Source organism: Aspergillus alliaceus, assembly GCF_009176365.1.
Source record: "Aspergillus alliaceus strain CBS 536.65 unplaced genomic scaffold BDW43scaffold_1, whole genome shotgun sequence".
NCBI classification, from domain to species: Eukaryota; Fungi; Ascomycota; class Eurotiomycetes; order Eurotiales; family Aspergillaceae; genus Aspergillus; species Aspergillus alliaceus.
Genome location: NW_022474684.1, coordinates 858295 through 884090, shown reverse-complemented (window position 1 = coordinate 884090; position 25796 = coordinate 858295). Strand labels below are relative to the sequence as shown.

The window sequence follows — 25796 nt, the reverse complement described above, 5'->3', positions numbered from 1 at the left end:
TTCAGCGACGCCAAAGTCCTCAACCTATGAAATAGATATCGGCCGCGTGACTAGATCGTGGACTCAATTAGTGCTTATCGCTGACGTCAGAAGCGGACCCTATCAGCTATAATAATGCTATCAAGTATAATAATAATAATGCTCGCTAATTGCAGGGGGACATATACAATGCTCCTTTTGGTTTTTCTACACATAACTTGAAGTTTGTAGCATCCGGACTGCATTGATTGTCTCATACAGTCTATCAACCAGCTTCATCCGCCATGCCTGACCGCAGCATCAAAACCAGGGGCACTCGCATTCGCAAGGATATCGAGGAGCTCACCCGTCAGGAACTGGACAAGCTTGTGAGGGCCTTCTATATGCTCCAGGCTGCAGACCCGGGGATGCTCCCAAATTTAAATGAAGAGTCCTTCTATGTTATTGCGGGATACCATGGCCAGCCCTTCAGGGGTGCAGGATACGGTAATATGAACTGGTGGGGAGGATATTGCCATCATGGCAATGTTCTCTTTCCAACTTGGCACCGGGCCTACCTGCTTCGTCTCGAGGAGGCCCTCAACAACGTGTCCGGCTCTACCGATGTGGCCCTTCCGTACTGGAACCAGTTCAAGAAGACGGGCGTCCCTAAGATCTTCACCGACAAGGAATACACCTTCTCGACCAAGGTCGCCCCCAGCGACTTCAATTCTAATGATATTCATACCACAGAGGGGGGTGCTTTCACAATTCGTAATCCACTGTATTCCTACAAGATGCAGCAACGCATTTACGATAACCTAAAGCGCGTCGCTGTCAGTGCAGACGGCCAAAAAACAAAGGCTATTGATTACAGCAAGTACAAAGATTATGAAACGGTGCGATGCCCCTATTCAGGCCTGGTCGGGCCGGGGGATCTGGATGAAACCAGAATATATAATGAAAGTGTCAAAAAACCAATCGAAGACCTCCAAAAGAATGTAACGGAATGGCTCGGCAACAAAAGCACGACTCTCGTCCCAGGCATGAGCGACCTATATGTCAGAGCTGCATTTGAGGCGCCGAACTACACCGTCTTCTCTAACACTACCTCGGCAGCGAAGTGGAATGATGACCAGTACGGTCGCCAGGCCACGTGGAATCCCAACTTTGCTGTCCCAGTGGAGGAACCTCACAACGGCATGCATCTGGCTGTCGGCGGTTACAGTTTCCCCGACGTAAATAATACTCGGCCCTACTTCCCCAAGTCGAACGGTGACATGGGAGAAAATGACACAGCGTCATTTGATCCTATTTTCTATTTCCACCATTCCTTTGTCGACTACATATTCGCACTGTGGCAAGATTTACACCAGGCCGAGGGTGTAAAGATCATTGAGAATTATCCAGGCACTAGTCCCATTGACAGCCAGGGTCCGACACCATTCACAGCAGCGGACTCTCACTTAAATATGAAAACTCCGTTGATCCCATTCAAACGTAATAAGACCGATTACCTGACATCTGAGGTACGTATCATTCATTGCGCTTCAAAGTATGAGTAACTCAAAGTGATCGGCTCTCTAGGATGTGGTGGATATCAAAGCCTGTGGCTATAACTATCAGCCACCTAAGATTCCACCGGCAGCCCCCGGACCAGTTGGATCGCCCAGTACAGTGCAGGTTGCCAAAGACACTAATCAGTCCGCCCTTCCTATCGTGCGAGTGTCAGGAATCAGCCGGGCGCAGCGTCCTGGGTCTTTCGTCATCCGTGTATTGGCAAGCACCGGGAAAAAGGAGGAAGTGGTAGGTATCGTGCCTGTCTTCAGCCGGTGGCACGTCCCTAGCTGTACCAACTGCAGCAACACCCTCGAGGTGACTGCACACAAAGTCCTGCATCCTGATTTGCTAGTCAACAACAATGAGAGGTTGATTCAACTCTCCCCTGAAAAGAGGCTGGAATGCGCAAAGTCCCTGAAGCTTAGATTGGAGGTGCTCGAAAACCCCCGCGCGGACCTTCCATATAAAGACATGCCAAAGGAGGGTTTACCTAAAACTGAAGGCCAGGTCTTGACTCCCCTTCACAAGGACAGTATTCTGGACCCAGACCCAACAGTAGAAGTACTACCATGCATGGTTACCAGCCCTATACGTTGATTGGCCTTTCCAATCTGCTTGTCGTGCTCTCTTCAACGCCCGAAGGGGGCGAGATGGGCACCAAAATGCCGAGAAGGGGAAGCCAGAGAGGAGAAAGGGGAGAAAAAAAAAAGGCTTTGCCTATTCCTTAGGAACCTGACTTGGTATTCGAACCGTTTAAAGGTTCATTTATATTATGCGGAGTCTGTACAAAAAGCTATGGCGATGTGGGAGAGTATTGTTACTTACTTCTTAGTGCAAACAGATGCAGAAGCCAGCATCACTCCAGAGTTCACATGGTTCAATTTTTCATGTAAGTGTGCGCCCAAAGTAGAGGTGGGATGGGATAAGAATGATCATATTTGTATGTAGTCTATTCATTGTAGGGACGCTATTTTGCACGCACACGCACGAGGATACGTCAAGATCACCAGAGGGTCTTGTAAGCTGTTCCAAAAAGCCGCAAAATTTATGCATTAGAACAAACAGGATCGACACAGGCAAACTTATTGTGATGGAGTCAGTTGGTGGGAATAAAAAGTCCAGCCATGGTACACCCATCTATATGAAAATAGATATCACCAAATGGTTATGTCCTGCATCGCGAAAGGGATTATATTGCTTCGACTATGCTATCTATAATATAAATGGCAGAAAGTCATAGAAGTTCCTTAGGATCTTGTATATCTCCCTTTTACCTCAAGAACAGCTTCAACCCTGCTTTTCATGCTCTTTCGCAAAGCATCTTGAATGTCTTGCCTGATGAATGTCGGTGGCAGCCCTAACACCTCCTCTGAGCCCTCATTTTTCTTATCATTCGACCTTTTGCAGTTTTTTGGAGATTTTCACTGGGCTTACTCCACATTTATAAAGGCCCCATGTATGTATATAAGCTAAGGTACGTACATACGTTTCCCACCCAATACCAACACCTCCATTAGCGCAAAAAAAGACCCGCCAACTAGTGCCTTAACCACGAGCTACTACTTAAACTAGCTACTAGCTATCATCCCATAGCCTCGAAAATTTCATTCCATCTCAAGAAACAACCCACCCCCCCCAACACAAGCACCATGGCCGAAATCTCCACCTCGGAGATCCTCCTCTCTCCCAGCTACCCCACCAAATCCGTCACCTTCACCCCGCAACGCGCGACCATCGTCCGCGAGATCCATACTTCTATTTTGGTAACCCATCTACCATAGTTTCTATTTAGTTTAACGACAAAGTAACTAGAGACATTAATGCGGGGTCTAGAGCGGTCAACACGAACTCACGATATTGGGCCTTGCTCCCAAGGTTGATGTAGATTCGATCCGGATCGAGGGCACGGGGGCGGCGACTATCACCGACATTCAGACGGAGATTGTGCCGCGGCGGGAGATGTTTGAGGATGTTTATCCTGTAGTCTCTGATGAAGGGGAGGGGAGTGAGGATTTGGCTGTGGGTGTGGAGTCGGAGGGTGAAGAGCTTGGGGGCGACGATCCGGAACTACGGGCTGTAAGGGCGGAGATCGCAGAGGTGGAGGTGCGGCTCGCGCGTGCGTGGAATGAGCAGGCGATGGCGGTTTCGATGCAGGGGATTTTGGATGAGTATGCGAAGAAGATAGATCCGGTGGACGCGGAGAAACTGGATGGGTTTCTCCAGATGTATGCGCGGCAGCGGGCTGCCGGGCTTGAGCGCGGTATCATTGGGCTGGGGTGGCTGTTGCGGAGGGGGAGAGGGAATTGGATCGGCTTGCAAGGAGGCGGGATCGAATTGAGGCGAAGCATCGGAGGGTGAGGGAGGGGGTATTGAAAGAGGCGCGGCGGGAGAGGGAAAAGCGGGAAAGGGAGAGGAAGAGGAGAAAGGAACAGCGAGAGAGGAAGAGGAATGAACGACGGGTGTTTTGGACGGCTCAGGTTGGGCAGGTTGTGGTGCATCTTGATAGTCAGTCGGTGGTTACGCCGGGGTCTAGTCGGCGCAGTTCGATTTTCGAACGGTCGTATGGTGACGCTTCGGACACGGCTCGTGGGCCGATCGATGTCACGCTGCGTCTGAGCTACGTTGTGCCCGGTGTGAGGTGGAGCCCTCGCTATGAACTGAGGATCAATACGCCGTCGTCGTCGGCGCGGATGGCATATCGGGCTGAGTTCCGGAATTCCAGCTCAGAGACGTGGAAAGATGCGCGTGTGACTTTGTCAACATCGCAGGCTTCGTTTTCGGGTCTGGAACAGCGGATTCCATCTTTGCAGCCTTGGCATATTAAGTTGCTCGATGCTATTCGAGGTGAGAACCAAGAGCATCCCTCATGGCAAAGAATTCTGAACGGTGGATACGCAAATAAGCCTGTGAGTAGCTCTAACAATGTACACTACTGTCGGATGAAACTAATCATTGAGGAACGGGATAAGTTCAACGGTTTGTCGACCAAAACCCACAGTCTATTCCATCCTCGTTCGTTTGGCGGAGGCCTTTTTGGAAATACAAATACTTCCTTTCAGGCTCAGGGGGCCACGTCTCTTTTTGGTGGTGCAGTAGGACTAGGACAGAGTCAACCAGCATCGTCCGGGGCGAGTCTTTTTGGAGCTGCTCCAACCCCAAATCAAGAAACACAGACTGTCTCAATCTCATTTTGGTGGAGCAGCTCAAGCACCACCACCAGAACCATCTGCACCGAGTGCGGGTGAGATATCATCCACCCAGAACCCACAGGTTGTGTCTGGACGCCTTTTTGGGAGGATTGGTCAAACAAGCGGTTTTGGGGGGATGGCTCAACAGGCGTCATCTGGGGGCCTTTTCGGCGCGGCAACGAAACCGTCTGGCACATCGCTTTTTGGGAACGCTCCAGCAGCAGAGTCATCACAGGGTCGAACAGTACAGGAGGCTAAAGATGATACCGCAGACGAAGAAGAAGATGAATACGACATTGAAAATGAATCACTTGCGGCAGCCAGTCTAGAACACCAGGAATCGGTCCAGCAAGACTATGGACTCACTACGACGTACGATTTGCCGGGCCATCGGACCCTCATTCCATCAAACAATAATAGACGTCATATCCTGGCCGATCTGGATTTGAAATCTGTTACCCTCTCCCATATCATCGTGCCCAAGCACAGCGCAGAGGCATTTTTCCGTGCGCAGGTCAAAAATACACCATCGTTGAGAATCCTGCGCGGCAAAGTAGGCTTGACTGTTGATGAAACGTTCCTCGGGACTGCAACGATACCCAATTGCACGCCAGGTAGTTTCTTCAACGTTTCCTTGGGTGTTGATCCCTCGATTCTGGTGACATACGGTAAGCCAACAGTGCGGCGATTGAATGGTGGGTTCTTTACGGGGCAAGTGGGAGCTGTGTTCCGGCGCACCTGTCATATCAAGAATACCAAGAGCGTCGCTGTGGATATCACTGTCTTGGACCAGGTGCCGGTAAGCGAGGATAAGGAGCTTCAGGTTGAAATCCTGGAGCCCAAAGGTTTGGATGAGAAAGACGATGGAGTGAAATTGGATATGGAAGCGAGCCATGGCAGCGGAAAGGCAACCATGGAAAAGAAGGGGGAGGTTAAATGGGCGATACACTTGGAACCAGGCAGGGACGTTCGAGTGGTGTTGGAATATGGGACGAAAGCGCCAAGAGGGCGCGAGGTGGACTCAGCGTGATACTACGACAGTGCTGTCACATATGGTTCTCAGGTTCTGGCTATCAGATCCTCGTATATTGTTTCCTTGAAATCCAGCCATTGTTAATACTATGATCTCAAAGAATGGTCCTCTCTCTTTCTCAAGTAATGAAAATCGCCCTACATCCTCTCCATAAAGAATGGCCTGATATTGACAGGGTTATGCAACCAATAAAGCTCCAGATCGCAGAAGAGAAATAGGAAACCATCTCATCAAGATGCAAGATCGCGAGTATCACCCGAATAGGAAAAGACCAATGCTTCATCTATAACCAGCGCCTTTAACACTCAATCCCCAAGACACTAATAACTAACCCTCTCAACCTCAAATACAGTCCCCCCCCACCCACAACATAAAAGCCATATATCCCCCTAGGCCCCTCCATCTGACCACCCACCCTCCGCGCCGCCTAACGCGCCGGCATCCGCATCTTCATCTCCGCATCCTGGAACTATGACTGGAGCCGCACGATACTAGGCCAACAGGAGAGCTACAATCTGTACATCTCCTTCCGGAACCCCGTGGAACTCACGTCGGATATTAAACCCGTGTATCTTTTTTTGCGGGGTGTTGGCTGAGGTTTTCTTCTCTGTGGCCGGGCATGGGGATATCTCGCCGGCGAACCACGGGGTGTGGGATCCCGCGAAGAAGAGGATGGAGGTTTGGGAAACAGAAGTGGAGAAGTGGCATTGGAGTACGGAGAGGGGTGCGGCGGAGTTTGCGGCGGGAGTTGCGGGGAGGGATGATGCTGTTAACGGGGATATTTTGGAGGGTTTGTCCGGAAGTATATATGTTGGGAGAGATTGCCGAGATTTATGGGCGGGTTAGGGAGTGGAGATCGAGGTTTTGTATAACGGAAGTGTGGAGGAGTTGAGGAAAGGGTTCTGTTGGCCAGGAGGATGGGAGATAAGGGACGAGTTTGGGAGTATATTGGGTGGTTTATCAGTTGTATAGGGTTATGGGACATGGGACTTCGGAGAGCATCAGAATGGGGAGATGGGGTACAGACGACTTCTTTGGAGGAGTTTTTGAGAGAGAATCCTTCTGTTTAGGAGTTTGAGGTCTTAGGGGTTTGATATTGATGGGACTTTCGTCAATCGAACAAGAAGCCGAGAGATCATCAAATAAGCTGATGCCGACTAAATGTAGGGCCATCCCGTGTAGATTGCAGCCGGGGGTATGCCACGGCCATACACACGGCCATATCCGCGGTAATATTCGCGAGAGTATCGACGACTGTTCGACTAGGGTAAATACTCGAGTTGGAAAATACTATGTTTGAGTATATAACAGGTAGGTGTTTGACTTCGCTGCTATTTCTTGACGAGAGTAGCTAGAGGCCGTCCCGTCACCCCTTATAGTAGATATGCTAGTAAGTATGTACATACGGTGTTAGTTAGTACATAAGCTTCGAGTTCATCTCCGGTCAAACGAAGCTGGCAGAGGAAGGGGTTCACTTGGGTGTGGGTGATGTATGGATGTGGCATTTGATTTGTGAAGAGGTGTGATAGATGGTATGTGCTATGGTTCTGGGAAGAAAAGGGTGTGTTCAATTATGCGTATAGTTTGAATAGTTAAGGGCTAGACTAGACTAGAGGGCGATATCAGTTTCTATTGACCTGGTATGCATATTCAGTACACAGTCCCGGACAGGCCTAGTGCAGCGTATGGAACGGGAATGGTGGGTAAACCGAAACGGGTAATTTATTAGTAGGGCTAAAGATAGCATCGCAAAAGTGGAAACTCACCCCGGGTAAAAGCTCCATATCAGGGACCCAGTTTCATTTACTGGGTATCGATAGGGAGGGTAATTAGGACAAAATTAGCCATTTCTGGTGTCAATGATGCATTCACACCTAGTGTAGTGAATCAATTGCTGTCCGGGAGAGATGTGCTTCGTATGGGTTCTCGTGTCTCGTAAATATATATTTTCAGGTTGAAGCTGTCATTTATGCTCCAGCACGAAAAAGCTGTCGCTGGCTATAAATCCTTCATACGGCCAATTATTTCCACTACTTACATTGAGAACCCACCTATTGAGAACCGTATAGTACATATCTTATCTTCATTCAACGTTGTCTACTTTTCTACCGGATAAGAACGGAGAACGTGATTGATTCAATGGCAGGTTTTCCAACCGAGGCAAAACCACGACTAACCCCAAGGGGTAATGATGCCTCAGGCTGCGATAACGACAACTGCGACCGTCACGGGAATTGGCAGCCCTGACTCATAACATCAAGGCTGTGTCGGAATTCCTCAACAAATGGAATCCTGACCATCTCAATTGTCTCGAATGGTTTCTGAGATATTGCCAAGGTCGATAATCATACGTAGGATAACTCCGTAGTACACGGAATCTGACAGCAAACAGCGAAAATCGGAGGCAACACGGAAGATTTCGGCGAGTCACAAGAACATGCTAGCAAACGTTAAGCGCAAGCCTAAAGTTAGCACAAGATTCGACTGCAGGTTTCGAACCTGTTCATGTGCTGTGATCCCTGCTACATCTGGTATGCCAGATAGATTAATTCAGGGTTACGTAATGGTGCAGGGAGACTGAGAGCGCCAATGACATCTTCCGATCCACGGAGCTCTGGAATTGAATTTGGGAGGAAATGACCAAAGGATGGAATCCAAAGTTTCTTTTGTCTGGTAGTATCTATAGGGGAAGGGGAGCTGAGATAGGAAAGGAAAAAAAAGAAAGAAAAGAAGATAACGGGAATCAAAGAGATGCAAATTATATGAGACCTGTCGCTTGCTCCTAGTTATTATTACCATTAATATTTGGTTTGTTTTTCTTCTCTTGGCTTGGGAGTTCATAGAGGGTGAGATTATTTTTTCATTAGTGCTGACCAAAGAATTTTCGGGTTCATCCACCGACGGGTCGTTTTCGTCGACGTCGGGATCTCTCAGGAGAGGAGTTCTCTGATGTATCAAAAGCTATATAACCTGGACACCACCCTCGGAAGGGAATGAGACGGCCTCAGTCCTTCATCATGAGCAGATTGGGGGTTGGGGTGCGTGGTGGGAAGGAGCCAGCGTCAAGCATTCTTGTCTTGCACTGAAGCGGGTTCTCCTAAAACGGGAGGATCCCAATAGGAGAGTCGGTGAGCTCATCCTTATCCTCAGAGATCCGAACTAGTGTCTAGTCGGGAAGCCTCCAGTTCTCTCCGTGGAAAAGAGCTGGAGCCAACTACGCCTTTATAGCCACTGCTGTCAGGCTTTTGTTTCCTTCCACCCGAAGCCATTGGGTCTATTTCCCTCGGGTTGACCGTCAGAGAAATCCCGCTTTCCCTTCACACCTCAGTTTTTTTTTCTTTTTGATTTATTTTTTTGTTTGGGAGAGTCCGGTTGGTGGTGGAGCCGCATGCCCGATTCGGCCCGGTTGATTCGAGTCCGAAGAAGAAGACCAGAAATTAGCTTGCCGCATGCAGCTATTCATTGGTTGAATCGGTGCGCCTGGTGGATCTGAACCGCTCCATCGGACCCATCGTGAATGCAGGGATCCACTGCAGGAGAAAATTCTCTCGCGCCTTCTATGTTTTTCGCCCTGTCCTTTTTTTGGGATGTATCCTTTACGAGCATATAGTAGGCCTTTTTTTTATTGTAGCCCGGCAACTGTTACTTGGGGATGGGAAGGGCAGACCGGAGGGTATTTGTACTCAGTAGGACCCAAAAATATATGGGTACGACTCAGAAGATTGCCATGGAAATTGGCGTAGATACCAATGGGTCTGAATGGAGCATCAAGTGGATGCCAGTTTCGCAACCGCAACGGGGACTCGTCGACAACACATCCAGCTCCATTCGCGGACCTGCGCGGCCACCTAGCAGCAGGAATTATTGGCTGTACCAGAAGAATCCTCCCTTGGCCCCATCCCGAACCAACCCGATCAGTCAGAGGCATCCCTGGGCAACAAAGGATGTGCGTGGAAAGATAGGGATATACACGCAGTAGGGCTTTTTCTCAACAGCGCACTAAGACCGACGGGGGTCGGATGTGTGGGAAAACGAGCGAAAATTTAGCGGGAGAGTATTTATGTCCCGGAAGGCCTCTGTTGTCAACTTCTCCAGCTTTTTTCCCTCCTAAAAAGTTCTTCTCCCTCCCATTCCTTTCCACTTCTCTTCTCTCCTCTCTCTCTCCATCCCAAGAGAAAGAAAATTTTAAATCAATTACCATCACAATGGCCTCCTCTCGTGTCTTTGCCTCTCGCCTGGCCTCTACCATGGCCGCAACCACCAAGGTTGCTCGCCCGGCCGCTCGCTTCGCTGCCCCCAAGCGTACCTTCACCACCCAGCGCAAGACTGCTATCCCCATGACCCCCTTCCAGACCGTCAAGCGCCAGCAGCCCTCCATGATCCAGGCCAACGCTCGCCAGGTCTTCGCCAACGTCCAGGCCCGCCGCCAGTACTCCTCTGAGATCGCCGACGCCATGGTCCAGGTCTCCCAGAACATGGGTATGGGTACCGCCGCCGTCGGTCTCGGTGGTGCCGGTATCGGTATCGGTCTCGTCTTCGGTGCCCTCCTCCTCGGTGTCTCCCGCAACCCTGCCCTCCGTGGCCAGCTCTTCTCCTACGCCATTCTTGGTTTCGCCTTCGTTGAGGCCATCGGTCTGTTCGACCTGATGGTTGCCATGATGTGCAAGTACGTTTAAACGGATCGTTTTAAGTAACGGCATCCGAAAGGGGCATATGAGGCAAATGCAATTTCCTTTATTCTCAAAGCCATGTCGAAATTGAACCGCGCCGTTCAGTTAGGAGGTAATTTTTTGTGGTGGTCTTTTTATATATCATGTACTACTTTCCCGGCATCATCTATCATCCAAATACACTGTACATATAGAGTTTAAAATGGCCACTTTAAAACTCCAAATTTGTTCTCTTCCTCGATCACATTCCGCTTGTATATTAGTTCCCTGATATCCCATCTGTTTCTTCGACGGTTTTGGCCACGGTGGTCGGTTAGCTGGGCTTTCCCTCTCTTTTTACCCCGGACTTTTTGGCAGCGTGTAAACTGGAGCCCAATTGTCTATCCCAGAAGCAGCAATCTGTCCCGTGGCTTTCCTACGATCAGGCTATAACGCTAGAGGCTACAAATCTGGAGAAAGCTTTGAGATTCTTGAGCTGAGATCGATTGTACACCGCTAGCAGAGGTCAATTGACCCGGTGGATAACGGGAGGAAGCTTCCCCGGCTACGTTGACCATAACTGGCGGTGGCAGGGGAAATAAACGCCACTGTGACCCCATTGGTATCAAACATCCGCTAGACAAAATAGCAAGATTGTGAGACGAAAACCAAGGTAGGAGAAACCAAGAGAAAAAAGAAAAAAACAAGAGAGGGAGCAACGATGAAACAATGAAACCTCAATCTCCGCCAGGGTGTAATCGACATGCATCCCGTGAGACACCAGTCTCAAGAAGTTGAGCAAAAATTGAGCAAAAAGGGTTGCCGTTGTGGATCTCGATCCGGGATCGTGAACGTCACCGCTCACCAACCATACCCGGAAATGAGTTCTAACCTGGACCAGTAGAGCTCGCCAGGACCGATGAAAAAAAATTTTCATAGTCATAATAAAGCCAGCGGAACAGCCACCTGCAGCAAAAAACCACTGAACCTTCATCCATGCATGAAGAAAAATTTTTTTTGTGTTACGTTCAACAAACAATCAATGGCCCTGACAGCTCAGACCATGTCCGTGATAGCTCCAGGATCCTCGGTAGAAGCGCAGGAGCTAATGGCGGACTAGAGCTGCGCCAAGGTCGTCCCATGATACATCCCACCAGACGCAGGTCCACTCGTCGCCATCGCCTCGATCCCTGCGGTGATCGCGTTTCTTTCCCTGTTCGCCTTGCAGGTCTGTATATAGTTGCGCTGAGAGGTATTACCTGCGTGTGTGCGGTAAGTGGCTTGAATGGTGAATCATGACAGCATCTAGAACAGACTTGCCCATCGAGCTCTTGACGTCGTGTTCAATTCGTTCACTGGGCTCGGAGTTGCCCGATCACGTGAAACATATGGGACAACGTCGGTCTACTCATGTGACGCTCTCGAATCACTTCACACTTCCATTACTCCGTGGGAGATACGACAAGGACTACAATCTACTGTAAACAATTGACCCGACTACTAGAAAGCAAAATAACATCTCAGATATCATGAGGCACATTCCCGTATCCCCCATATCCCCCATATACCACCAAAAGACCTCCCTCCCGAATCCCACGATAATAAAGCGGGATATAATTCTTCCCCCACGATATCCTCGGCACGCATTCCGTAGAACATGAACATCTCTAACCCCCCAAACCCCCATAAGATAACCAACACATATAACGAAGCTAACATCATCCCCAAATCCCGCTCTAATCAAACACAACCATGACAACCCAACAACCCCCCCGAAGCTTCACAGCCCACCTCCTCTCCTCCTTCACATCCCCCATCTCCTCTCTCCCAACGCCCACCCCAGATCCCATCTACAAGCCCGCAGAGGTGCCCCTGATCAAGAATGCAAAGAGATTGACTACCACACGGACCAAGCAGCTCATGCGCGCTGCGGAACGGGCACATGATGATCCGCCACCTCCGCCGGGGCTGGGCGAGTGCTGTGGGAGCTCGTGTGATCCGTGCGTGACTGATCTGTGGAGAGAGGAACTGGCATGTTGGAGGGAGCGTTGGGGGGAAGGGGCTGTGGAGAAGAAGGAGGAGGAGGAGGAGGATGGGGATGATAGTAACAGGGATGGGATTGGGGAGAAGGGAAGAGGGAGGTGTATGCCTGGGAGTTTCGAGTGGTGATTCTTTTTCTATCTACTTCTTTTTTTGGGGTCTAATGTCTGGAGTATGTATGAATAGATGGGTTGGTTATGAGGTATGAGTTTTGCTTTCTTCGTAGGGGAGCTAACGGTGTATGGATAGATGTGCTGATATATTATACCTTAGATCTGGTTGTCTATGAATGTTATATGGGTTTTGGCTTTGTACAGGATATAGATGGGAAGGTATAAGAACGATATTCCAAGTCTTCTCAAAGGCTTCATAGACTCTGCTTGAAGCTCCTCGAAAATCAAGGCGGAGCTTGCCTTGACAAGATACAGTGCGTGCACTTTTTGGATGAAGAGACTTGCGTGATGGGGTCAAGACATTTTCGACGGGTTTCCTAAAATTCTCCATGCAGACCTTTTTACTGCATCAACTACTGGAATCTTATTTCTTTGTGGTCCACCCGCAGAGACCTTTCAACACCTAGATTATATGATATGTTTTCAATCTACCTGTCGATCTTCCTGCGCGACAACATGGCGAATGTGAGGTAATTCAGTACCCGCATGCCCAGCACTCATCTGCGTCTATCTGTCTGACCCGTAACTTGGTACTCTCTGAAAATGCACTTGACTTGAGTGATGATGTCCCCGATGATCCGGCAGAGAATGATCTCGTAGAAGCAGACAACGATATTTGGGTGCCTGGTACTCGATGACCCAAATCTATTTGCTAATCTGGGAGACGCCGGAGGCGGCATTAACATTCGATCCCCCGCGGAGTCTTCCATGTTGAGTCAGTTCTCTTGTTGACATGACACTCGAAAGACCATTTCACATACTGTCAAGTGAGTTTTGACCACGTGAGTCAATGTTTCCCCTTTCTCAACCCTGTTCCTAGCCAACGAGGTCGAGGAGACTCCGTTTACAAATGAAGGTGTAGGGGAGTTCTTTGGAAGATGCCACCTAGATGATGAGTTTGAGAAGGAAGTGGAACAGAATCTGGGTTAGCGTTAATTGTATCTGAGGGCCTTTCCTGACACTTTTATCACGTTTTTAAATAGAGTCTCTTGATCCTTGCTGTTTAATAAACTTGTCCAGTCTAGGGCTGAACAAGAGACATGCCAGCTATCGAAGACTGCCAGATGCATAGACCTCACTAACGGATGTGGGGGGTGTATGATGGAGCATGCTGTTTTCTGCTTGGGTGTTGCTTATCTCTTGTGGTGAAAAACAGTGTATTCTAAGCCCAGATAGCTTGTCTACTATAGGTGAACAGGATCAATGGGATGAACTTGAAATCCAAATGATCAATACCGCTGTAGAACCATATCCTGTCGCCATCTCTCGCAGTAAGTCGTTTTGAAGGAACGACATTGCTTCGTAGAAAAGTGTGCCACAGGGACAACATCCCTTTCTGCCAGAGAATGATGGGCATTTAGGTACTTTTAGGTATAGCTCGTAACTGGGAACCTCGTATGGACTAGACAGGCTTTGTCAATAAACAGGAGCTTCAGATGTCTGAAGTGGCAAGCCGAAAATACCCCGTCATTGAGCTCTTTTTGTAACTCGCGAGTAAGTCTTGTTTAGCACCTATCGAATTTGAGGTCCGAGTTTTTCTTGCGGTGGATATCAAGCCTAGCCAGGAATGTTTTACATTACCTCTAGGTCTGAGCCCACATATCGGTTTCGGAGGCAAAGGGTGGGATTGTGGGCTGGAACAGGGCCTGCACCTTGGACAAATTTGCCATCTCAGCCAGGATCAGCATCCAATCCCAGTTGTGAAAGACCACGGTTCCATCAGACATATTCTCGGAGCAGTTTGGTGTTGCCTCTGGGTTGTTAGTGGCGTAGATATGTCCTTGCAGCTCTTGATGGACATGCGATTGGTTGTCACCATCTCGTAGCCCGACAAGTTAATAGCGACGGCCTTGAGTAAGAGGTTGAATGTTGAAGTAGCCTCATAGCAGTATGGAATCGCTATCTATGCGGAGACGGATTGAGTACCACTACCAATGAAGACGCCATGGCATGAATGGGACATTCTCTACTTGCATGTGAGAATGGCTCTGCATGCAAAATGAGACTTATGGATCGGGCTTGGACTGTCTATGGGACAGAAACATCCAGAGGCCCGGTAGATTAGCACATGTATGCAAGGGCCGCATCTAAGTTATGAATGTAATTGTTCATAGGAAGTTACGACAGTTATTGCAGGGTATAGCCAGCAGGGACGTTCACATCTGTTTCTGTGACTTCCTGGTCTGCCAATTGATCAAAGATCCAATGACGAATCCTGTCATCAGACCCACACGGGACCTCGTTAGAATGAAACTAGCCTTATTATGTGAAAATAATATCTCCGGCTTGTGGGGGAGTAAACTCCCACCAGTCGATGTCCGCACCGACACATGATACCCATTGAAGACCTGCACATTCATGCGTGGTGTGGGTATTTTTTCACCGGTAGATATAAAACATGCCCCCCAGGGATGAATAATTTAAGAGATCCATAATTTGTCAAGAGGAAGATAAATGTAGAACATAGGTCTTATGTTGATGCCGCGTCTTGTTTCAAGATTCGTAGATGGTTGGAAATGAGGATAGAGGAAGGGCAGGAAGGGTCTTATAATCCTACGTTATCCTACGTTAAATTGTAGAGGAAGAGTGGAAATTTCTCTATTCCGTTTCCTGTATTGATTGTGACTTTTTCTTTTAAATTTTGTGCCGTCCACTGGAGTAATAGGAGTCTGTTTTTTTAGAAGAGTAGATTAATATCATTCACTAGGCAAGGGCATTTGCGGATAGTCATCAGGGCAAGTATCTGTCTCATTCTGATCACATACAGACTTTTTCCATGAACGGAAGGGAATAGAAATTGAAATATGAAAAGGTGGATTTTCCAAACCCCCAAGCGTAAGAGCCGCCCATTAACGGACACCCTAAGGAGTCTCGGAAACATTGTACACCAGCTTCTGCCCACTGACCTTGTCCTCCTTCATCAATTGCATTCCCTCCAACACACCCTTCAATCCATCGGCGCAAACCTTGGGGGGGTGCACCTTGATCTTACCCTGCGCAATCAAGGGCTCGGAAAGGGACCAGAACATCTCACCGAATTCCTTGTCCTGAGGCTTCGCAGGAATCTTGTGCTCACCGAAGCTGAACGCCTCTCCGATGACAGTGTACCCAAGAGTTGCGCGATCATTGACATTCTCACGCTCAATCTTGCTGTTGAGCAGGTTGCTGTACTCCCCACCCTTGGTAGAAAGAGCGTTGTCACAGAACTTAGCACTGGCTTCCAGAGAGATAGTGTCGAAAACTAGTCTCAGGTTGTCGTTGGTAGCCTCGCGGATAGCCTGAGCGGACTTAGGGTCACGGTAGTCATATACTTCATCCGCACCGAGCTTCTTAACCAAGCCGAAATTGTGAGGCGAGCAGGTGGTGATAACCTTGTAGCCCGAAAGCTTGGCATACTGGATCGCCAGCGATCCGGTAGCAGTCGAACCGCCGTAGATCAGAATCGGCTCTGGCTCGGAGATGGGTTCGGTTGGCAGAGCCAATTTCAGACTTTGATACAGGCCTTGGCCAACAGTAGTAATGCCGACTCCCAAAGTGGCAGCTTCTTGGAAGCTCAACGACTCGGGGATGTGCATCTGGAGATCACCCTTCGCAACGATATACTCAGCGAAGCAGCCGTCCTCGGGTTGCACGGCGTTGGAGCCATGGGTAAAGCCGCAGACCCGGTCGCCTTTGCGGAAGGACTTTTTAACGTCCTTGCCTACTTCCTCAACAATTCCAGCGTAGTCACATCCGACCAGGGAGCCGGGAATTCCGAGATATTCAACATGCTTCCAATCGGTGGGGTTCAATGCTACACTGACAGTTTTAACAAGGATATAGTCGTCGCGAAGCTTAGGTATCGGGCGGTCCGAGACAAGGGATGCCTTTTTGGGAGCGGTGATAACAACAGCCTTCTGGGACATTTTGAACATATATAGAGAGGGGAAGAGCTAATTGATTGATTGATTCAAGTGTGATCCGGACAGAACAGAGGTTGGGGATTAGGGTTACATAAAGAAATAGGGAAAGCAGTGATGCCATGATGACAAATCGCAATTAGTAGGATTACTAATCACGAGATTCATAAGCCTAGTTTCAACTCAATTCTCCAGCTCCATCTCCACCTTCCAACGATTACTGAACAACTTCTCGGTTGTTAGACTAGTATGTTCTAAGTCCTGTAGCATGGGTAAGTTGCCTTGCACTTTTCATTTGCTCCCCAGATCTCCATACCGTATAACACTGACCAAAACATGAGAATAGTTAGTCTTTTTCTTGGTAGTACACCAGAAAATCTCATGTGGGTGTTATCGATATCATTTATACCCAGTCTACTCTGACGAATGAATGCTAGCTACTAAATATGTGGTGGATCGGCTCAATGATATCCCGGTGTGCATACAGAGGAGCATTTGATTAGAAAGCACAGAAATATCATTTTCTTCGCACCGAGTAGCCGGTGTGGTTTCTATAGGTCTCCCTGTACTCATTCCACAATGACTCCCTCCCCACGGGAGCGCGTCTCTCGAGCCTGCGAACATTGTCGTTCGCGGAAGATTAAATGTAATGGCGAACAGCCATGCAACGCGTGCTCACGAAACCCTCAAAGATGTGCCTATCGGACAGGTAGCATACGTAACAGAAAGAGCCGCCAGAGCAAAGAACAACCACGGGCCCCGGCACCATTATTACCGGCCCCACAGTCCCCAGCACCACTGCGTGGGGATTACTCAAATATTCGCCTCATTGACGACCCCGCCCACTACAAACGACAGTATGAGCTGAGGGCCGGCATTGGGGTATCAAATCCTGAGAGCGGAAACTTCCAATTCTACGGTTAGTGCAACGGGTGCATTTTGTAAGAATTTTATCCATGCTGATCATGTTCAGGTCCGTCATCTGGGTGCGCTTTCCTTCAAAGAATCTACCAAAGAATTCAAAAATGCCCTTCTCGTGAATCATTACTCACATGTCGTACTGGACCGATACCCGACGGCTTGCAAAAATGGGGCATAGAGAGATTTATGTTTACCGCCGATGCGGACGGAGACCTGCGCCGGTCACGCTTGGCAGCGGAGGCTTTCCTCCCTCAATGTCTAGGCGATATGTTTATTGAGGCGTATTTTAGAATTGTCCACGCACAGATGCCGGTGCTCGTATACTCAGACATCCTTGATTCGTGGAATCAGATGTGGGAGACTCCTATACGAGGCCGGCCGGTAAAAAACCAGGAAATCCTATTCATGGTCTTAGCCCTCGGGGCGCGTGTGATCAGGCTAAAGAAAAGCGAGCAAGAAAATCGGGCGGACGAATGGGCCGAATATTTCTCCAGTCGAGTGTCCGAAGGTTCTATTTTCATGCAGGAGCCGAGCGTAAAAGGTGTGCATCTAATGTTGCTGAAGGTACGCATCGCTCTAGCTTCATTCGGGTAGATACATATTGACGTCGCAGGCCATGTACTCTCTACAACTCATGCGGCAGAATGATGCGTATCTGTATCTCGGTCATGCTACTAGAACCGCCATGGTATTAGGCCTTCATCGATCCCAAGTTACTAACGGCCGAGAACCAAGCATGCACCGGTTGCGCCATACTTTTTGGATTATGTATATTTTCGAGCGATTATCATCCGTGTATATGGGCCGGCCTTCGTCCTTGTCTGATAACCAGATAGATACGCAATATCCTGAAGACATACCGTCCTACAAGGACGAGCTTTTTCATCTCCCAGCAGTCGAATGTACGTGGACCAGGGTTATGGCTGAAATTGCCAAGTTGGCCGATCACATCTCTGTCGACGTCTACTCACCCGCTAGCATCAAGAGTCTTGCGGACACAGCAAAGGTGGAGCAGACGCTCCTCGATTACGACGCGGCCTTGCAAGCTACCACCAGATGTCTGCCGGAGTACCTGCACTTCTTCGATGACTCCGTACCGGTCGGTGAAGACTGGCAAGAAATTCAACGCCTCAGTCTAGGATTCGCCTACAATATAGTGCGCATGCTTTTGTACCGACCGGCTCTGGTGTTGACCACATTTTTCACCTCGACGAGCGAAGCACAACGCATCGCCGCAGGCTGTCTTCGTTTGCAAGAGTGCATCGATAACTCGACGACGGCAGCACGAAACCTGATCAGCTTGGCCCACGACGTCTATTTTCAGCGGTTCCCTGACATCCGGTACGACGGGGCGCTGGCTTCCTATATGGTCTCCGCAATTATGACCTTACTGTACGACGTCTTGAACCTGGGAACCGAACCGGATAAGGCGCGCGAAACATTTGCGTTGGTGGAGCAGGGTATCCGATGTTTAGATGACATTGAGCATACCGGATACACTGTTGGGAAAGTTTTAAGTATGGACCTGATGAAGGTGGCCAAGCAGGCGGTTTTGGCAGCGGATCCAGTGGTGGACACGAATCAAGTTTTAGTTGATTCGTTCCCTTGGTTAGAGTATGGACTCCCTCTCCTTTCCCCCCCCTTCTCGGGGATTCCTTGTTTATACTAACTGAACAGGAACTGGGCCCCTGACAACACGATTAATACCCCCAGTACTGTTCCAACGCCGCCGATATTCCCTCAGAATGCAGCCTTTCCTATGCTTGGAACGCTTGCAGGAGACGTTGCGATGCTGTCGGGATCTGGGGTTAATTGTCAATGGTTGAGCAATGGCCTGGATCCGAGGAGCATCCCTGGATGTTTATACTGATCAAGAATAATTTCCTATATACATGAAGGTCAATAGACGGCGAACATAGATATAAATTTAAGATAATCCACCGGTCTAATAACAAGTATACAAGGGGGTACTTAAAACCTTCCAGGAAACCATCTAGCTATTCACAGTAGGCGGTGTCTAGTATAGTGCATTCAAGGATCAAGAATCGATTGGCTATCGTTTTCGTCTATGCGCGACAGTCTACGCTAGTGAAACAACGTAGTACTAAAAGACGACTATTGCCATGATTCGCAACTCTCCCCGCATTATCAGTCATTCTCTAATCCCCTCCCTAACTCAGTAACAGCACTAAAGAAGATGACACCAACCAACCTATCGACCCTTCTCAAAAGCTCCTCTCTAGACCTAACCCCCTACGAAGCTCTCTACAAGCACTTCCACGCCCACCCCGAACTCTCCCTCCAAGAAGCCACCACATCCCAAACTGTCGCCTCCCACCTCTCCCAACTAAATGCCTACGAACTCCACACAAACATCGGCGGCTACGGGCTCGCCGGAATCCTCCGCAACGGCGATGGCAACACCGTCCTCCTACGCGCCGACATGGACGCCCTCCCCGTGAAAGAACTAACCGGCCTCCCATACGCCAGTACAGTAATAATGAAAGACGCCGACGGCATCGACAAACCCGTCATGCACGCCTGCGGCCACGACATGCACATGACATGCCTCCTCGCCGCGGCCGAAACCCTCGCCAACATGCGACACGCCTGGAGCGGGACCCTAATCGTCCTCTTCCAGCCGAACGAGGAACGCGGCGGCGGCGCACAGGCCATGGTCGCCGACGGACTTTACTCCAAAATCCCTGTCCCGGACTACGTCTTCGGGCAGCATGTCATGCGCATGCGGGCTGGAACCGTCGGCTCTCGGCCGGGAACCATCATGGCCGCGGCCGATAGTCTCAAGATCACGGTGTACGGGCGGGGCGGGCACGGCTCGCTCCCGCATCAAACGGTCGATCCGGCACTCCTGGCCGCGCACATCGTCATCAGACTACAGGGCATCGTGAGTAGAGAAGTAGATCCCACCGATCTGGCCGTCGTGACCGTTGGAAGCCTCCAAGCCGGCCAGACGGAGAATATCATCGCAGACCGAGCTGAAATCGGGCTTGACTTCCGCACCGTCAAGCCGGAGACTCGGGAGCAGATTATTTCTGCGATTCGCCGCATTGTAGAGGCGGAGTGTGTGGCTAGTGGGTCGCCTAAGCCCCCTGTTTTTGAGCCCACGAGGCGGTTTCCCCCGACAAATAATGACCACGAGGTGGCGGGGAAGTTGGCAGCGTCATTTGCAGAGCATTTTGAGGGGTTTGACGGGGATGTGCCGAGGTCGAATGTCAGTGAGGACTTTTCGACGTTGGGGACTTGTAGGGATTTGCCGTGTTGTTTTTGGTTTATTGGCGGGGTGGAGGCGGAGAAGTGGGATAGGGCCATGAGGGAGGATCGGATGGAGGAGATACCCGGGAATCATTCGGCGTTGTTTGCGCCGGCTATACAGCCGACGATGAGGGTGGGGGTGGATACGCTTTGTATGGCTGCTTTGACATTTTTGGGGGGGGCAGATGTATAGTAGTACAGTTGGGCGGATATAAAATGAGGGTTAGGGTTCTTGGCTCTTGTCATGTAAGGGGTAGATGCGGTCGAAAAAGAAATCCCGCATAGAACAGACAATACACTACAATTTACGGAGAGAGAAAACCTCATGTGACGATGAAATCCAATAGACATCACCCCATTGGCACACTTAATTCGCGCAAGGCTTCGTTAGTCTAGACGCCACGTTACAAAAGCCCACCTCAGCCGCAACATGAAGGTGAAGCTGCCTCACCACCGTGTACGGAGTAGTATCTTGAAAGTTCGATAAAAATAAGGCCAGAAAACGTATCGAAGAGTATGGTGAGGTTGGGGAGGACGACGGTGGTACAGGTACTTTTGTTTCAAATTCTTGGAGCGAGCATATTAGCTGACACAACGATATCTTCTAGACCCTGTATAAAGTGGCATTCTATTTCCATTCTACCTAATCCTACTACTACCCATCTACCTACCAGTTTCGCCTGCACCGGTGGCGTAAACATACAGCACCCATGTCTAAGACGAACAAAAGCCCTCGAAACGAGAGCAAAAACAAAGCAAAAAACAAAAACGTACCGACATCCCCAAGTCAATATCCACCCTTTTCGGCCCTTATTCACTAAAAGCATAGAACTGTTTAATATAAGCATAGAATCCAGCGAGCTAAATTCCGTATATCGCGCGTGCAAACCCAGTCTTGATCGGTTCCCTGGCCACAATCTATCCTGGACCAGGGAAAGCAAATGTTAAGGCAACTCGGGAACAGTTTGCTTGGACGATTTCCGCTGGTTCCTGGCACGTCTTCTGAAAAAGACACGCTTGGCCCATTTCCACGCCTCCACGCCCATGAAGAAGAGGATCGCTTCGACGAAGACGATGCCCCACTCCCATGAGATCCCTGTATGCTTGAAGACCACCGTGTTGATAACGGGGATATACAAGATCGGGAAGGTTGTGACAAACCCAGCCATAATGGACCAGAAGAGGAATGGGTTGCGCCAGACATCATACATCCACTGGGTGAAGTAGCGGGTGGACTTTGGCTGCATGCGGAAGAAGGAGCGGCGCATGTTGACCATTTCCCAAGCGAGGAAGAGGGCGAACCAGGTGAGGCAGACGAAGGTTGTTGCGCGGGCGCGGAAGACCAGGTCGCATTCATCGCTGTAATGGCGATTGCAGCCGCGAGCGAGGTCGCCGTTGCCGAATCCCCACATGCGGACTGAGAAGGCGGAGAGACAGAGCGCTGCGGTCCAGAGGCCGTATACGAGGATGTCGATCAGGACTTCCCAGGTGAAGATGCCGGCTTTGTCTTGAGGGGGTCGGGTCATGATGTCGGGCGCGGCGACTTCCATGCCCAAGCCCATGTCGGGCATGCCGGAGGTAATCATGATGATCCAGATGATTTCGACGGGCGAGAGGGGAAAGACGGAGCGGCCGTCTTTGTCTTGGAAGGCGAGGCCGATGAGGAGGGTGCAAGCTTGGGCGATGTTCTCAGAGAGGAGATGGAGGACAAACTTCTGGATGTTATCGAAGATGCGGCGGCCTTCTTCGACTGCGTTGAGGATTGAGGCGAAGTTATCGTCTGTTAGGATGATGTCTGAAGCGTCTTTTGCGACGTCTGATCCGGCTTGGCCCATAGCGATACCGACATCGGCATGCTTGAGGGACGGGGAGTCGTTGACACCGTCACCGGTCATGGCGGCGAAGCGTCCGCGTCGGTGGAGCGCGTCGATCATGCGTACCTTGGTCTGAGGAGCACAGCGTGCGATGACCAGTGGCAAGGTGGGAAGCGCGTCGACTTCATCATCGGTGAGTCTATCAAATTGGCTGGCTGTCATGACCATGGCATCGGCGACGTCGGCTGCCACAGTACTGAGATCCGCAGGCATGATTCCGACCTGCTGAGCAATGGCTTTGGCGGTGCCCGGGTGGTCTCCAGTTACCATATGGACTTCAATTCCGGCGCGGTAGCATGCTGCAATAGAAGCAGCCGTTTCCGGGCGGGGAGGATCATATAGGCCAATCAGTCCGAGAAAGCAAAGGTCCTTTTCGACATCTTCGCGGTTGGGGTCCGCGTCTTCGAGTAGGCGGCTCTCTTCCTTATACGGCCGATGGGCCAACGCCAACACGCGGAGACCGAGCTTTGCGAGCTCCTCCATATTTTCAAGAATCGAGTTGCGATGGCTATCGGTCAAAGGTACCGGCGTGGACGAGTCTTGATCCCAGACGACAGTCGTGCACGCGTCGATGATGCGCTCGACAGCGCCCTTGGTGAAGACCATGGAGCGTTCTTCGTGGGGAGTGATCTTGGTAAAAATAACGGACATCTTCTTGACAGTGGAATCGAATGGGAATTCGGCCTTCTGGTGCCACACAGCGCCTTCGCCTTTAGTCCACCGATCACGGTTCCAATTGAACCTCGAAGCGAATACTTCAATAGCGATTTCGGTGGGTTCGCCACGGGCGCTCCATTCTCCCTCGTCGGACTTATAAACATGAGACAGGTTGGCCATCGAAGCTACATCCAGGAAGTGCTCTAGCTGGAGGTTTCCCGAGATAAAATCTTCTGGCTTCTCCGCCGCTGCACCTTCCTTCTCATCGTCGAAATGCGCAGGGGACACCGGGGTAAAAGTCACGTCACCGACTGTAGGGTTGAAAGGCTCGTTGGATGTGCCCACTGAGTATGTGCCTTCCGAGGGAATCCAAGCTTTCTTGACAACCATTTTGCCCTGAGTTAGGGTTCCTGTCTTGTCGGAACAGATGTCTGTGACTGCACCGAGAGCCTCAAGAGAATCTAGCTTACGAACAATGACGTTCCGCTCCACCATGCGCTTGGTACCCACAGCCATTGTGATGGTGAGGACAACCACCAAGCAGGCAGGAATCATACTCAGACCGGTTCCGACCGCATACAAGATGACCTCGTTGTTATCGCTGAACAGATTGGCCGCCATCACAACAATAGCGAAGAGAACGGCAACGCCGAACAGCACAATAGCCAACTTTGACAGCTTCCTCTGAAGTGGAGTGCCAACATTGACTCCAAGGAAGCGACCAACGGCATCAGTCCCAGTAAGCGTCCAAGCCTGGACATACCAGCGCTTCTTAGTCTCTCCGTTAGGGCCACGCTTCACCGGGCGCTTCTTGCTGTCGCTGGCCCGCAGCGCGGCAGCAATGGAACCGATTTCAGTGGACATACCGGTACTGAACACCACGCCACGGGCGCGACCGCGAGTGACAGTACTAGAGCTATAGGCAATATTCAGACGGTCGCCAGGGCCCGTATCCTCCTTGAACGTGGAGTCGTATTCTTTCTGGACGGGGAGTGACTCTCCCGTGAGAAGAGCCTCATCCGTCTCGAAATTCACGGCTTCGACCAATCTAGAACGATTCATTATTAACTGATAATGATCCCTACATACGCTGCACAGGCGAAACCAACCTGATGTCCGCAGGAACCGTATCGCCCGTTCTCAGTTCGACCATATCACCGGGGACGATCTCCACCGAGGGAACGGAGAAGGTCTGGCCGTTTCTGGAGACCGTACCAGTAGGCGAGCTTAGCGAATGCAAAGACTCCATGGTCTTTTCTGCGGCGTACTCCTGAAAGAAGCCGACGATGATATTTAGAACGATAACGGCGGAGATAAAGCCACCTTCAATCCATGATTGGATACCGAAACTGACCGCCATGGCCAGTATCAAGACCTACAACGACGAATTGGATCAGATTCTGGGAGCTCTTATACAACAGGGGATTGCTTTTGACAAAACAAAGTGGGTCCCTTAACTAGCATCATTGCATTGGCAACCTGGCGGATGAGGATTTTGATGACCGAGACCCCTTCGCCTTCATCCAGCTTGTTGGGTCCATATTGCTGCAGGCGATGTTTCGCCTCATCATTGCTCAAACCCTCATCGAGTCGGGTGCCAAGTTCACTAATCACAACATCATAAGGAAGAGTATGAGCTGGCTGGCTTAATGGAGATCCCCCGGACCCTGGAATTCCAGAACCGGTGTTCCTTTCGCTCGTCATAGGAAAAAAAAAAGCGTCGGAAGAGTCCCAAGGCAGAAAACAATGAACGATAGTGACGGATACTGGGAATTGTCTAAATCCACAGAGTGGGGGATGGAAAGGCCTTTTTAAGTCCTTCTCAACGACAGCAGAGGGTCAAAGTACCCGACCATATTCTGGTTCCGGTTTTTAACGTTTGGCTGGGATTCGGACGAGCCACGCCCTAGAGAATGGGATGCACAGTCATTGGGGGAGGACCGGGCAGGATCTTGGCGCCCAGTCGATAGAGAGGGGACACATCTTTTGGAGAGTTCCGCGTCCAATACAAGGAAGGATGACCAACATGACCGCTCCTTGGCTAGTTTTGGCGTCCTCAGCATTCAGGTATCCTTCCCTGCACGTGCTCCTCGTCTCGGCCCAATGGCCATCCATCATTCACGCCTTTCTTTTTTTTTTCCAAATCCCCGTAGGCTGACGGAACGTTGTCGGTGGGGATCGCGAAAATTTCTCTGCTTGGCAACACTAATAATAATTCCTTTGTACCTTCTCGGACCGGTCATGATAAACATTTCTCATTCCCTTCGCCAGCAAAAACAAGGGAAGATCAGAGGCTAGTCGGTGTGTCCTGCATATCGCCAATTCACAGCCCTGGATCTATCATCTTCCCATAACCCTGCCATGTAGGGTAGCCACGCAGACCCTTTGACTGGGTTCCTCGATCATCGGTGTATTTAACTACCGACCTCGGGGTAAGTTTCAGAGCTTATTTCTCCACTCGTGATTACCCCCGGCAAACAGAGCATAAGGCAATCCGCGGGGACACAACCGTTGTTACTCGGTGGTGAGCTGTCGGGTGTCACGGAGACCCATAGGATAAAAAGCACAATT

General features: G+C 50.1%; 9 protein-coding genes across 9 annotated transcripts; 6 read left to right on the top strand and 3 right to left on the bottom strand.

Annotated features, from left to right (window-relative positions):
• Positions 1-263: 263 nt before the first annotated feature.
• On the top strand, positions 264-2115 carry BDW43DRAFT_305343 (tyrosinase family protein; the record flags this gene model as incomplete). Its single annotated transcript, XM_032045782.1, has 2 exons — positions 264-1487; positions 1546-2115. The coding sequence occupies 2 exons, from the start codon at positions 264-266 to the stop codon at positions 2113-2115; spliced, it is 1794 nt and encodes a 597-aa protein (XP_031906407.1).
• Positions 2116-3401: 1286 nt separating this feature from the next.
• On the bottom strand, positions 3402-4429 carry BDW43DRAFT_7905 (uncharacterized protein). The gene has a single exon (XM_032050518.1). The coding sequence runs from the start codon at positions 4014-4016 to the stop codon at positions 3492-3494; it is 525 nt and encodes a 174-aa protein (XP_031906406.1). The 5' UTR covers positions 4017-4429; the 3' UTR covers positions 3402-3491.
• Positions 4430-4842: 413 nt separating this feature from the next.
• Positions 4843-5736, top strand: BDW43DRAFT_305341 (uncharacterized protein; the record flags this gene model as incomplete). Its single annotated transcript, XM_032045781.1, has 1 exon — positions 4843-5736. The coding sequence occupies one exon, from the start codon at positions 4843-4845 to the stop codon at positions 5734-5736; it is 894 nt and encodes a 297-aa protein (XP_031906405.1).
• Positions 5737-9944: 4208 nt separating this feature from the next.
• BDW43DRAFT_305340 (ATP synthase subunit C family protein) lies at positions 9945-10415 on the top strand (the record flags this gene model as incomplete). Its single annotated transcript, XM_032045780.1, has 1 exon — positions 9945-10415. The coding sequence occupies one exon, from the start codon at positions 9945-9947 to the stop codon at positions 10413-10415; it is 471 nt and encodes a 156-aa protein (XP_031906404.1).
• Positions 10416-12140: 1725 nt separating this feature from the next.
• Positions 12141-12557, top strand: BDW43DRAFT_305339 (uncharacterized protein; the record flags this gene model as incomplete). Its single annotated transcript, XM_032045779.1, has 1 exon — positions 12141-12557. One exon carries the CDS (start codon positions 12141-12143, stop codon positions 12555-12557), a length of 417 nt encoding a protein of 138 aa, XP_031906403.1.
• Positions 12558-15462: 2905 nt separating this feature from the next.
• BDW43DRAFT_305338 (zinc-binding alcohol dehydrogenase family protein) lies at positions 15463-16506 on the bottom strand (the record flags this gene model as incomplete). The annotated part of the gene is made up of 1 exon (XM_032045778.1): positions 15463-16506. One exon carries the CDS (start codon positions 16504-16506, stop codon positions 15463-15465), a length of 1044 nt encoding a protein of 347 aa, XP_031906402.1.
• Positions 16507-16597: 91 nt separating this feature from the next.
• Positions 16598-19455, top strand: BDW43DRAFT_7849 (Zn(II)2Cys6 transcription factor). The gene is made up of 5 exons (XM_032050514.1): positions 16598-16883; positions 16938-17419; positions 17474-17985; positions 18035-19035; positions 19099-19455. The coding sequence occupies exons 2-5, from the start codon at positions 17080-17082 to the stop codon at positions 19289-19291; spliced, it is 2046 nt and encodes a 681-aa protein (XP_031906401.1). The 5' UTR covers positions 16598-16883; positions 16938-17079; the 3' UTR covers positions 19292-19455.
• Positions 18949-20982, top strand: BDW43DRAFT_7488 (M20 family metallopeptidase). Its single transcript, XM_032050466.1, has one exon. The coding sequence runs from the start codon at positions 19619-19621 to the stop codon at positions 20885-20887; it is 1269 nt and encodes a 422-aa protein (XP_031906400.1). The 5' UTR covers positions 18949-19618; the 3' UTR covers positions 20888-20982.
• Position 20983: 1 nt separating this feature from the next.
• Positions 20984-25040, bottom strand: BDW43DRAFT_7659 (uncharacterized protein). The gene is made up of 5 exons (XM_032050487.1): positions 24684-25040; positions 24494-24600; positions 24335-24427; positions 23811-24273; positions 20984-23654 (listed from the first exon to the last, which is right to left on the bottom strand). Exons 1-5 carry the CDS (start codon positions 24927-24929, stop codon positions 21639-21641), a joined length of 2925 nt encoding a protein of 974 aa, XP_031906399.1. The 5' UTR covers positions 24930-25040; the 3' UTR covers positions 20984-21638.
• Positions 25041-25796: the final 756 nt, after the last annotated feature.